This window comes from Rhinolophus ferrumequinum, chromosome 9, assembly GCF_004115265.2.
Source record: "Rhinolophus ferrumequinum isolate MPI-CBG mRhiFer1 chromosome 9, mRhiFer1_v1.p, whole genome shotgun sequence".
Classification (NCBI taxonomy): domain Eukaryota; kingdom Metazoa; phylum Chordata; class Mammalia; order Chiroptera; family Rhinolophidae; genus Rhinolophus; species Rhinolophus ferrumequinum.
Window position 1 is genome coordinate 32,125,242 of NC_046292.1, and position 12,286 is coordinate 32,137,527.

Sequence of the window (12,286 nt, forward strand, 5' to 3'; positions counted from 1 at the left end):
GGGCTTTGTCCCTGCTCCGCGTTTCCTCTTCACTAGGTCACCATGAGCAACACCCTGAGTTTCCTTCTGGCTGCCCCCAAAGCTGAGCCCCATCAGACCCCTCCAGACCCCGGCAGCATCTCCACAAAATCTCTGTTGGTTTTAGCTGCACTCCTGTGCCTTGGAATCAGAATGAATTACTGTCCCTCCTTTCACCCGTCTGCTTGCATTGTTGCCACTCAAAGAAATTAATCAGGTTTATTAAGCATGACCTCTCTTTTGTGAGCCCTGCTCCCGGTCTGCTGATCTGTACCTGTCTGCTGCTTTCCTAGCTCGGTCCACTCGGAAAGGCCTCAACCTCCCTTGGTGCTTTGGTGGGGGCAGGGATAGGCAGCTGGGTGGCCACATCTTTTGTTGTTTACAGAGACCAGGCTTGATCGGACAAAGGCAGGACACTCTGCTGTAGTGAGTACAAGGCCCTTTGTTGCCATGGCTGTGGAAAAAATAGAATCAAAAAGGATAAACGTTGCATCCAAATATGCTAATAATTAACACTTAGCACCATGGATATAAAAAGCACTTAATACTAAATTACTATGATCACAGTAGCTATTCTTTATTCAGCCTTACTCCATATGGCATCATGGGTTGGTTGTTAAGTACGTGTGAGCTGGAGCCTGATTGCTTGGGTCCAAATCCTGGCTCTGCTATTTACCAGCTCTGTGACTTTGGGCAAGTCACTCAAGTTACTCAAGCTCTTCAAGTCTGTTTTGCATCTAAAGCAAAATGAAAGTACACAATTCATAGGGTGATATGAGTTCATACTATACTTATAAAGCATTCCTACGTGGCCTGCCATATAATAAGCATTCAATAAATATATTTTTATATACCAAATTTAGGGCTTTATATATGTTGATCAGCAAATTTAGACCTCAAAACAAACATGTGACATAGACATTATTATTATACTTATCAGTTGAGGCAATCAAGACTCAGAGAGGTTCAGTAATTTTCCCAAGGTCACCCAGCAAGAAAGTAGCAGAACCCAATTCTCTCTGACTCTAAAGTCATGTGCTTCCCACAACACCAGGTCACTGTCTTCCATGAGCTCTTGGCAAGAGGTCCCACATCAGTTGTGATGGTACATGGTTTGTGACTGTTTCACAAATTCCTCCTCCCTTTATTACCAATTGGAACATACTAGGTATTTTCAGCATGAAGGACAGAGGAGTCCAGTGTATAAGGCAGCTTAATCAGTGGTTTCTCTCCTCTCCAGCTCAGATTTAACCTGCCATAGAATGTACAAGGCCCAGTTCTCAAGGTGGAAAGACAGATAGGGAAGAGCAGAAACATGGCCGAGCTCTGGTGGGGACTCACTCAAGTTCCACCTGTCTGATGACTTAGCTGGCAGAGTGGAACCACAGGGCAGAATGTGGCCACAGGGCACCAGGCCACACCAGATTCAGGGGCTGGGCAGTTCTGGGGCCAAGATGGCCCAGGATAGCTCTTGTACTATAAAGTCTTTGGATATCACCAAATAAATAAAGTGAGACTGAACAGCCCAGAGCATCTTCCTGCCAGAGAACTTGAATTCTTGAGGGATGTCTGCATTTTGTGTTTTAACATAAAAGATCCCAGAGTCTGGCTTATTATGCCTCCTGCGGAGCAAACATCTGGCTGCCAAACCAATGAGTGCCCATTAAGGCCCAGTCCATCAGACTTCTGCTCATATCACTACACAATCAAAGTCAGTCCTCTGCTCACTTTTACACAACCAACTCTTGTTTAATACTGAAAAGCAGTTGAGTTCTTAAACATCCATCTGGGCAAAAATAAAACTCAGCCTCACAATATCTCTAGGTACGAGAAGCGGCTGGCTATATTATTAATTACAACCATTCTCTGAGACTGAACTTTGGGCAAGGCATTGTGCTGAGCTTGACCCTTGGCACAGCCCCCACCCATCCCCCCACCCTTCACTTGTCCCTCTAGTTTACGGCTAGCTCCCGATGGCTCCTCCCCTGTGCCTCTCCCATGTCCAGATGTCCATTTGCAATCAGATAAGAGCTGGCTGGATTCACTTTGGACTCTGGGAATCACAGCCCTGGCTGCTCAATGAGGACACAGCCTGGTGTCAGGATGACAGCCTGTGAAGGGGCCTCCCCCGAGGTCCCAGGCTATGTCCACACCTTGTTCCAGGTGGCAGAGCCCACTCATGTGTGGACACTCATGTGTCAATGCTATGTGGACCGCCCCCTCCAGGCCTGATCACAGGCCCTCTTCCTCAGTCCTCCTACTCACACCCCTGGGACTCCCAAATGAAGACCAGAGCAGGAGGAAAATGGCCAGGCTGTGGATTCATTAAAAATAGAAAGAGCTCTGTAGTCGGACAGACATGGGTTTGAATTTCACCATGTTACTTAACAGCTGTGTGACTTGGGCTGGTCGCTTAACCTCTCCAAGTCTCATTTTTCTTATCCCTGAAAGGGGAATAATCTGTACTCTTAGGGTTTCTGTGAGAATTAAAAACAATATAAATAATATAAATACTCAGTGGCACTCATTAAATGGTAGCTATTGTCAGACATAGGTAGGTCTCTCTTTTTTTTAAGGATAATTCCCCCCCCCCGTTTCTTCTGCCTCCTCCCCCCACTCTGGTTCAAGCCATTGTTTCTTAGTCTAGTTGTGTAGGACACAGCTCCCTGGTATTTTGAGCCTTGTGTTCCCCTGGTCATCTGTCTGCCACATACAGGCAGCCCAGCTCCAGGGAGAGCTGTTGTTCACAATCTTAGCTGTAGAGGGCGCAGCTCACTGGCCCATGTGGGAACGCATGGGGAACCGGCTACCTCGGCGTTAGGAGCGCGGCGCTCCAACCACTTGAGCCACTGTGCCTGGCCCGGTACATCTCTTTATATTCATTTAAAGTATATGTACTTTCTCTCCCTAAATTTTTACAACCACCAGGCTACCTGGTCAGCCCACCAGTGGTGTTGCTGTTAGGGGCTTGGCTGGGTAGAAGATAAGCTCTCCTGCTGGGCCTAGGCCTTAGCCTGGTGCAGACATGGGGCATTTTGGCCACTCTGTCCATGGCTGGGTAACCAACCCTCTCAATTAGGCTGGGATTGATCCAGTTTTAGGATTAAGAGTTCCACATCCTGGGAGCATTGAAAGCTCAGTCTAGGGAAAACAGGGATGGTTCATCACTCTATCAAGGCAGCTGGCCCAGAGTAGATGGAGAAGGCATGGTAGAACAAGCTGGGTTTCCATAACTCTTCCCAGCTTATGGGATGGGTGGTACAAGTCAGGCACCCACATCACCCCTCCTTGTAGGTCCCCAGGCAAGACCTGGTTAAACTGAGGCCAAGGGTGACACCTAGAGGTCATATGAAAAACTGCGCAGTCTGATAATCACCCACCTGGCCCTTGACGCTTTAGTGGGTTCATTAATACTGAGCTCTCAACATGTGCTAACCCTTGTGTTAGGAACTGAGAATAAGTCTTGGGGGTGGGAGGGTCTTGGAAGGCATCGTCATGCAAGTTAAAGTTACGCTGAGACCTACTGATTAAGAAGGTGTTAGCCAGGTCAAGGCAGGAGGGAAAGAAAGAGTATTCCAAGCAGGAGGAAACAGCAAAGACAAAAGCTTGGAGTGGGAAGGAGCATGAAACGTTTAAGAAACTAATTATAGTATAGAGGAGTGAGATAGTGGTGACAAAAAGAAAAAAAGAAAAAAGCTGGAAATGTTGTCAGGGCCTAACCAGCTACAAGATTTTTTTTTTATTTTTTTTTGTCTTTACTCTAAGTGCAATCAAAACTTAGTAAAGGGTTTTCAGCAGGATAGTAACATAATCAGATCTGCATTTCTCAAAGCTAACTCTGGCTGCAGGGTGGAGACAGATTTGGAGACTAGTAAACCTTAAGCCAGGGAGGCAATTAGAAGGTCACTGCAGTGTCCAGGTGGTGCAAAGACAGTGGGGGCCTGCACTTGAGTGGTGCAGGGGGATGAAGAGCGATATGATGGTTTAAGAGATATGATGGAAATAGAATGGGCAAGGACATGGTGATTGACTGGAGGTGAGAGTTGCAGGACAGCAAGGTTCAAAAAGCACTTCTGGGTTTCTGGCTACGACCACTGGAGAGCAGAGGGACAGCTGCAGAGATGGCAGCATGAGAAGGAGGACAATGTTGTGGGTATTGAATGTAAGGTTCCTGTGGGGCATTTAAGTCAAGATGGCAGATAAGCTGTTGAATAAAGATTGGGAAGAGAGACATAAATGTGGGGATTGGCTGCGTGTAAATGGCAACCAAAGCCCTGGGCAGTACCAACATTTAAAAGTGGGAAAAGGAGACAGAACGTGGCCAGAGGAAAACCAGGCAAGTATGGTGTTATGAAAGCCAAGGCAAGATTGTTTTAGGAAGGGGAGAGTGGTCGGCTATGGGGACAGAGCCAGGAGTGCAGTTTCCAGGCTCTCGGCCTCACGTGGAAAGGTGCTGGCTCAGGTAGTAAATGGCCATCAACTGTAACTGGATGGCCATCAGCTGTGGCTAGTTGGCCGTCAGCTGTAACCAGTGAGCCATTGGCCACTAATATAACTGCCGTGGCTACGTTAGCAAAAAATGGGGGCTAGCAAGAAGATGGTGGTTGAGCTAACAAGCGCGGGTTGCAGTTCGCACGGCGGATTGCAGTTAGCAAGTGAGGTTGGTTGGCAGAGAAGCGGACAACAGGTTGCAGATCGTGTGGATCCTGCTTCCTGTGTCTCCAACCCAGCCACCAGTGAGACTATAGTTGTATGACTCCCCTATCTATGGCTCCGTGGGTGTTCCTTTTTGGCCTCACCATATCCTGCGTTCTTATGTGGGGAGCGGGACTAGAGACCCCGCGTGACACCCTCCATGACATCGACTGTATAAAACATTTCTGAGAGGCAGTGAGATGAGATCTGAAAATTGTCCATTGGACAATGTGAAGATCATTGGTGACCTGAAATCTTTTTACGGTGGAGTTATCAGACAGTGGATCTAATAACTGAGAAGCCTGCTAAATGACTAACATATGAACAGCCTGAATACACTGGACAAAGGGATAATTCACGTCCTGGGTGGAACAGAGCAGGACTTCATCATCTACTCAGGTGCAAGATTTCATCATCTACTCAGAATTTAAAACTTATGAATTGTTTATTTCTGGACTTTTCCATTTAATTTTTGGACCACAGTTGACAGCAGGTAACCAAAACAGAGGAAAGCAAAACTGCAGATAAAGGGGATGGGGGCTACTATAAATACCAAAGGATGGTTCCCGCTCCCCTTCGATATCTAGGAAGGGCCCCCAGAGTGTCAGTAGGGGGCCCTGCCCTAGGGCTATGAAAGTGAAAATTCACCTCTTCCCCAAGAAGCTCCCAATCTAGGGAGCCTTTGGGTAAGTTTGCCCTCCATCTGGAACACATCACTCCCATCCTCCAACACAGAAAAGTGTCCCTCACCTAGTCAATTCTTACTCTACCTTCTTGATAAGATAGGTATGTGTAAACAAGAACCAGCCCTTTGACTCCAGGGAGCGGGGCGGCTCCAACTTAGATTTACATAACATATGCAAAGGTTGCGGTAACAAGTTTAACTGCACTTTCCCCCACCCCAACGGACAAAGCCAAACACTATAGAAGAAGATTCCATTACAGGCGGAAGCAAATTACATCCTGGTTAGAGAATACTATAAAACCCCAGGTAAACAGAAACCCTTGACAGCTGTCCACTCTAGACCCTGCCCCCTGCAACTCTTCTGCCCGGGTTTCTCTGAAGTAAACTTTCTGACTTCTATTCCCTTATGCCTCAGACTTCTGAGCAAGCAACCATGACACTTCTGGTCTCAATTTAAAAGTCACTTCCCTCCCCCCCCAAAAAAAGTCCCTCCCCCACAGAATCTTGCCCTGATCCTTCAGCCAATGTTAGAAGCAACATCCTCCTCACTGGCCTCCCTATTCTGTCCTTGTTCCCGGTCAGCCTGTTATCAACACAGCAGCCAGAAAGGTAGAAATGTAGTCCAATCATCTCACCCCTCAGATCAAAACCCTTCAATGGCTTCCTAGCTCAATCAGAGTTGTTAAAAAGAAAACCATAGGCCCAAAATGGTGTCACTCATGCTAAACGCCCATGACACCAAACCTAGATTTAATTCCTGATCTAATAGCAGTTGCAACCTCTCCCAGTAACATAACCAACTGGTCTGGTATTTTCTGGTCAAGCACTAGTAAAGCAATGGGTCAAAGGTCCTCTCCATCCCCACCCCACTCCCACCTTCCACCCCCACACAGAAAGAAGAGGCAATCTGCGTGATAAAAACCTTTCCCTTTCTCTTCACCCAAAGAAAAGATGTCTGGGTCCAAAAATAATCCTTTCTTTTCTCTTGTTAATAGCACCCTTGCCCCACTCTTCCTCCTATTAAAAACCTTCCATTTTGTACAAACCCTCCGAGTGCCCTTCGAGTTGCCTGATGAGATGGTGGCCAATTCATGAATCCTTTAATAAAGCCAATTAGATCTTCAAATTGACTCTTGAATTTTGTTTAACGAAGCCAAAATAATTTTGCCTTATTGATACTACTCCCCACCCTCACCCCCATCTTCTTCCTGTTGCACTGGCCTTTTAAATCAACACCTGCCCCATTCCTGCCTCAAGGCCTTTTCACTCATTCCTCTAGTTCCTTCACTTCCTTCAGGAATTAACTCAGAAGTCACTGTCTTGAAATTTGACATATGCTACAACATGGATGAAACTTGACGGCATTATGCTAAGCGAAATAAGGCAGTCACAAATACTGCATGATTTCAATTACATGAGGTGCCCAGAATAGTCAACATCATAGAGACGGAAAGTAGAATAGTGGTTGCCAGGGGCTGGGGGATGGGGAAGGGTAGTGGGAAATTATTTAATGGGTGCAGAGTTTCAGTTGGAGAAGTTGAAAAGTTCTGTAGATGAATGACGGTGCTGGTTACACTATACTGAGTGTACTTAATACTGCAGAACTGCACACTTAACAATGGCTAACATGGTAAATATTATATGTATTGTACCACAATATAAAAAATAAAAGTCACCTTTTGTCTTTCGAGCCACCCTTTGTAAAACGTCAAGCCTTGGGTAAGCTGGGAGACCAATAACCTTGGGGAGGTGGAGCAGGGACAGGCCAGCTAGAAGGTGGATGCTTCCAGTGGTCAGTGGTCCTGAGGGAAAGGGGAAAGAGTTTGGGAGAGGCGGGGTCTGGGAGGGGCGGAGCCAGGTGGCTGAAGTTCCCTGGGCGTTGTTGCCTACTGGGAGAGGAGAGGTTGAGCAGGGCCGGGGATCAGGATTTTGCTGGAGGGGCAGTGAACCTGGCTAGCCTCGGAGTCCAGGCTGAGAGATGTGGGAAGTATGAAGCTTTCACAAATTGGGCTCCTTCACCCTACACAGTCCCCACCTCCACCTCCAGTGACCTGGCCACTGCAGAAGGGGCCTCAGTGGTGTCGCCCAGTTCACTTCGGTCTCAACCTGAGCTCCCACCCTCTGCATCCATAGTCCCAGCAGGAGGGCAGTCGGGGCCAGGAGGACGCATCTTTCTAAAGTTCCCCATGGTCCTGACCCGAAGGAGACAGGGGTCCTATGTTGGTCATGGCCCAGATGCCAGCAGGTCTGCAGGACGTGGAGTCTAGCCCAGAGGGAGACCAACATCCACAATCACCTGTACCCACAACTGACCTCTTTAGAGCCCAGTCTGTACCCTGGGTCAAGGTCAATTACAGTGCTCTTGAGGGACACGATGTCCTTGCATCCCAGCCAAGGTCCTGTATCTGCTCCCTCTGTCCATACCTAGGTCCCTTAGTGGAAACTCCTTCGGCAGGAGCAAAGGCCTGGAGTCACTAGAGCTGCTCACTTGGGACCCTGACCATGATAGCCTATTCTATCTTCGGGCTCTGATCATGGCCTATTCTGCCCCAGACCTCACAGAGCCCTCGTCCCAGGGCCTCATCCCCCAGAATCCACCACCAAGTCCTGGTCCCTTCCCATGCCCCAGTATTCAGGCCTAGGGAGGAGTAGCATTACTGTGCCAGTTATTCTGGGTCCTACTACAGTCCTTCACCTTGTGACATGCTCCCCACACCTGCTTTGTATACCCTGACCCCACACAGCCAGGCCCAAGTTCACAGGCTAAAATCTGAACCTCTTGCCAGGCTATAGCATATACTATCTCATTTCATGGGGTCACAACAACCCCATGAAGTACTATTATTATTCCTATTTTTACAGATGAGGAAACTAAGGCTTAGAGAGGTTAAGCAAATTGGCCCAAGTCAATTCAGCTAGTGAGTGCTGAAGGTAGATTTAAAAACCCAGGGCTGTCTGGCTTTTGGAACCCATGTTCTCAAATTCACTGGTCTGCAGAGTAGCACCAACTGCCTTTTGCCTTTCACCACCACTGACCAGCTTCTGGTACCGAAACTGGAGGCCAAATGAGTCCCGGGCTCGTGCTGCCTGCGCCACTCAGCCAATAGACTGACACAGGAGTTGGGTCGTAGAATAAGCGTTTATTATCAGAGCACCGGTGGTCTGAGAAGGCAGCGGGTTAACACCTCCAAAAACTGCCTTCACATTCTCAGTCTGGCTGGAGGTATTTAAAGGAAAATCTGGGCATTCCTCCAGAAGCTACATGATAGTTTTGGGGCTCTGCATGGAGCCTTCCCTCTGGCCATGTGATTCTCTGTTGGAGTCAGCAACCCAGGAACAATGATGGGATTAGCCTGGAAAGAATGCTAGATCATAGAGATTGTGATCAATGAGCCCAAGTGTATTAATGATAAGTTTCAGGGTAATTTTCTAAAACAGGGAACTGGGTGGGACAGGGGACGGTCAGAGTTCAAGCCGCAGGGGGTGATTTATAAAGCTATAAGCAAGTCAAGGAAAGGTGAGGCCAGGGATGTGGAGAGGCCTCTACTATGGTGGTGCCAACTGGGCTGTTTCAGTACTGCCCTCCTGGCTGCAGGCCTGAACACCCAGCCACATCTGTTTTTTTCATTTGTTTTTCTTAAGCCCCATCTCCTGATCACATCCTTCTCCCTCTTGCCAATGAAACTCAACTGTAAGTCATCAGGTCAGACTGCCTGACAAATGAGCCTCTTTTTCAATGCCTGGTACCATGGCATCCATCCAAAATGCCTCCCAAACCTTATGGTTCTTTGCTCCTCTGAGAATTTGGCTCACATTCCTCACTGACCTTTTGCTTATGCCATTTGGCCGTCTTGGAATGCCCTTCCCAAACCATTCAAGAGCACCAGCTGAAGTCCCAGAAAACTAATTTCTTCAATTCAGTGATCTCACACAATCCTGGGTCTCAAAGCCAGAAACACCCCAATACTCAGTCATGAAGCTGCAATCCTGTCATGAAACTGCAAATAGCAAGGAGGGCTTGAGTTCTAGTCCTAATAGGGTTAGAAGGAGGAGAAAGGACACCAATGCAGCTGTTTCTTTCAGGTCCTGAGCCACCAGCTTTTTTCCTCCAAATCTTGCTTGGGACAAAGCAGTAAAAGATGCTGAGAGAGAAGCAGGGTTGAAGAAATAGGTGCCAGCTGAGAGATTGCCCAGGAGAAAAGAGACGTGTATAGAAGCCAGATGTTTTATCTTCCTATAATATCAATATGTATCTCTGGACCATTTTGGAGAGAGAATGAAAATCTGTAACTTAAAATATTTTTAAGTTAAATGTTTTAAGTTAAATATCTTAAAATATTTTTTTAAGTTTTAAAGGAACATTCAGACTTCAAAGCAAAATTCTCCAGAATTTTTAAGTTAAAACATAAAATTGCTAAGAAATTCTTTGCTGGTAGGAGAAAATTCTGGCTCCTGCCGGAACTGGGGCTGATCCCCTTTGCTTTTAGGTTTGGGGGATAAGGCCTCAACGCCTGGCACCGAGTGAAGGCAGCTAATGTGATCTCCGGAGGCCTGGGAAGGGAAGCTCAGTGCCCAAGGGTATGACTCAGCCAGAGGCACAGGGAAGAGCAGCCTGGGGTCCCCGCGGTAATCTCAGCGACAGCGTCAAGCACTATCAGCCCCAAAGTCACCGGCTCCGCCTCCTCTCTCCCGCTCCGCCCAGCACTGGCTCCTCGTGGTTTTCACCAGTTGCAGCGCAGACCGGGTGGTCCCGAGGTATGTCCACGGTGGGGTGGCGCGGCAGAGAGACCCGCGAGCCCCCAAGGGGTCGGTCTGTGACCACTTTCCGGAAAAGAGCGAGGAACGCGTTCTGCGGGCAAAACGGGCCTCCACCGGCTTCCGACGACCAGCTTGGGACGCAGAGCCCTGGCGTCCCGAACAAGTGAGCGGCCCCAAAGGAAGGGCAGTCCAGGGTCACCAACCGGACCGCCATGGCTGCGCCCGTCCGCCGTCTGTGCCACATTGCCTTCCACGTGCCCGTGGGGCAGCCCCTTGCCCAGGATCTGCAGCGCATCTTCGGCTTCCAGTCCTTGGCGGCGCGGGAGGCAGACGGCTGGCGGCAGCTGGCCCTGCGCAGCGGCGACGCGGTCTTTTTGGTGAACGAGGGTTCGGGGACCCGGGAGCCGCTCTATGGCCTGGACCCGCGTCACGCCGTGCCCAGCGCCACCAACCTGTGCTTCGACGTGCCTGATGCGGGCGCAGCCGCCCAGGCGCTGGCGGTGCGGGGCTGCAGCGTGCTGGTGCCCCCCGTTAGCGTGCGGGACGCGCAGGGTGCTGTCATCTACACTGTTGTCAGCTCGCCAGCCGGCAACCTCAGCCTGACGCTGCTGGAGCGAGCCGACTACCGCGGACCCTTCCTGCCCGGCTTCTGGCCCCTGCCCTCTGCAACCGGCCGGGACTGGATCAGCCACGTGGACCACCTGACCCTGGCCTGCACTCCCGGCAGCTCCCCTACACTGATGCACTGGTTCCGCGATTGTCTGGGCTTTCACCACCTGCCACTGAGCCCAGGTGAGGATCCAGAGCTGGGCCTCGAGGTGGCAGCAGAGTCCGGGCAAGGGGGGCTGAGGCTCACTGCCCTGCAGACCCCTTCAGGCAGTACTGTCCCCACCCTCGTGCTGGCTGAGTCCCTGCAAGGGACCGCCAATGGACAGGACCAGGTGAAGCAGTTCCTGGCCCGGCACAGGGGGCCAGGCCTGCAGCACGTGGGGCTGTACACGCCGGACATCTTGAAAGCCACTGAAGGGGTGGCGATGGCTGGGGGCCAGCTCCTGACTCCTCCTGACGCCTACTACCAGCAGCCAGGCAAGAAAAATCAGATCTTAGCTGCAGGGCATGAGCCTACCCGGCTGGCTGGACAGGGAGTCCTGCTAGATGGCGATAAAGGGAAGTTTTTGCTTCAGGTCTTCACCAAGTCCCTCTTCGCAGAGGACACTTTCTTCCTAGAGCTGATTCAGAGGCAGGGGGCCACAGGCTTTGGCCAGGGCAACATCCGGGCCCTGTGGCAGTCTGTGGAGGAGCAACACACCAGGGGCCAGAAAGCCCGAGGAGAGCCAGAGCTGGGTACAGCCACCTGTCCTGGAGGTCTGGGGAGTCCAGTACAGGGCCTGCTGGAACTGAGAAACACCTAGGGGCCCAGGGTGAAAGGCTTTGTTCCTAGGGGCAGGTGTGGCCTCCATCTCATCAGTACCTGCCAGAAGTTGAATCTCTCACTGGGATCCAGAGGTGGGTTTGTGGTGGTGTTTTTTTTAAAAAGAATGAAAGGTTTCTTACACAGTCTATATCTAATATACATGGTAGATATAAAGAATAAAGGAATTACACCATTAGGAAGTAGAACATAACCAATACTTTTGAAGCCTCCTTTTGTGTCCTTCTCTGATCCCATTTCCCTCTATCCTGCCCCCAATTTTATGATTATTAACCCTTTGCTTCTCTGTATTGTTTCACTACATATGTAATGAAACGCTAAATAAATGATTTTGTATTTGAGGTAGGAATTGAAGACAGAACAAATCCTCCCCTCTGCTTCCCTTCTTAGGGAGCAGCCTCTGACAGGGGAGAAGGAAATGGGTCAGGGCTGATCCCAACCACCTGCTCAAGAGCAATACCACTACTCCAATCAGAGCTGAGCAGAGACCTGGAATAAGGGTGTGGAGTGTCGACCACTGGCAGGGACTCCCGGCAGCTGCCTCCTCCCTCTCTCCTAGGGGTTGAGGGAGGAGATCACTCTGGACAGAACACCCCCCCTCCATCTGCCCAGGGCAGGCTGGGAGTTCAGCCAGTGGAAGACAAGACCAAGCAGGACTTTATACCACTTTCTGGGTCCCTCGGAGGTGAGGAGGAAGA

At 49.7% G+C, this 12,286-nt stretch overlaps 1 protein-coding gene across 1 annotated transcript; it reads left to right on the forward strand.

The window, feature by feature from the left end:
* The first annotated feature begins 9,787 nt into the window (after positions 1–9,787).
* Positions 9,788–11,886, forward strand: HPDL (4-hydroxyphenylpyruvate dioxygenase like). The gene has a single exon (XM_033113218.1). The coding sequence runs from the start codon at positions 10,369–10,371 to the stop codon at positions 11,566–11,568; it is 1,200 nt and encodes a 399-aa protein (XP_032969109.1). The 5' UTR covers positions 9,788–10,368; the 3' UTR covers positions 11,569–11,886.
* The last annotated feature ends 400 nt before the right edge of the window (positions 11,887–12,286 follow it).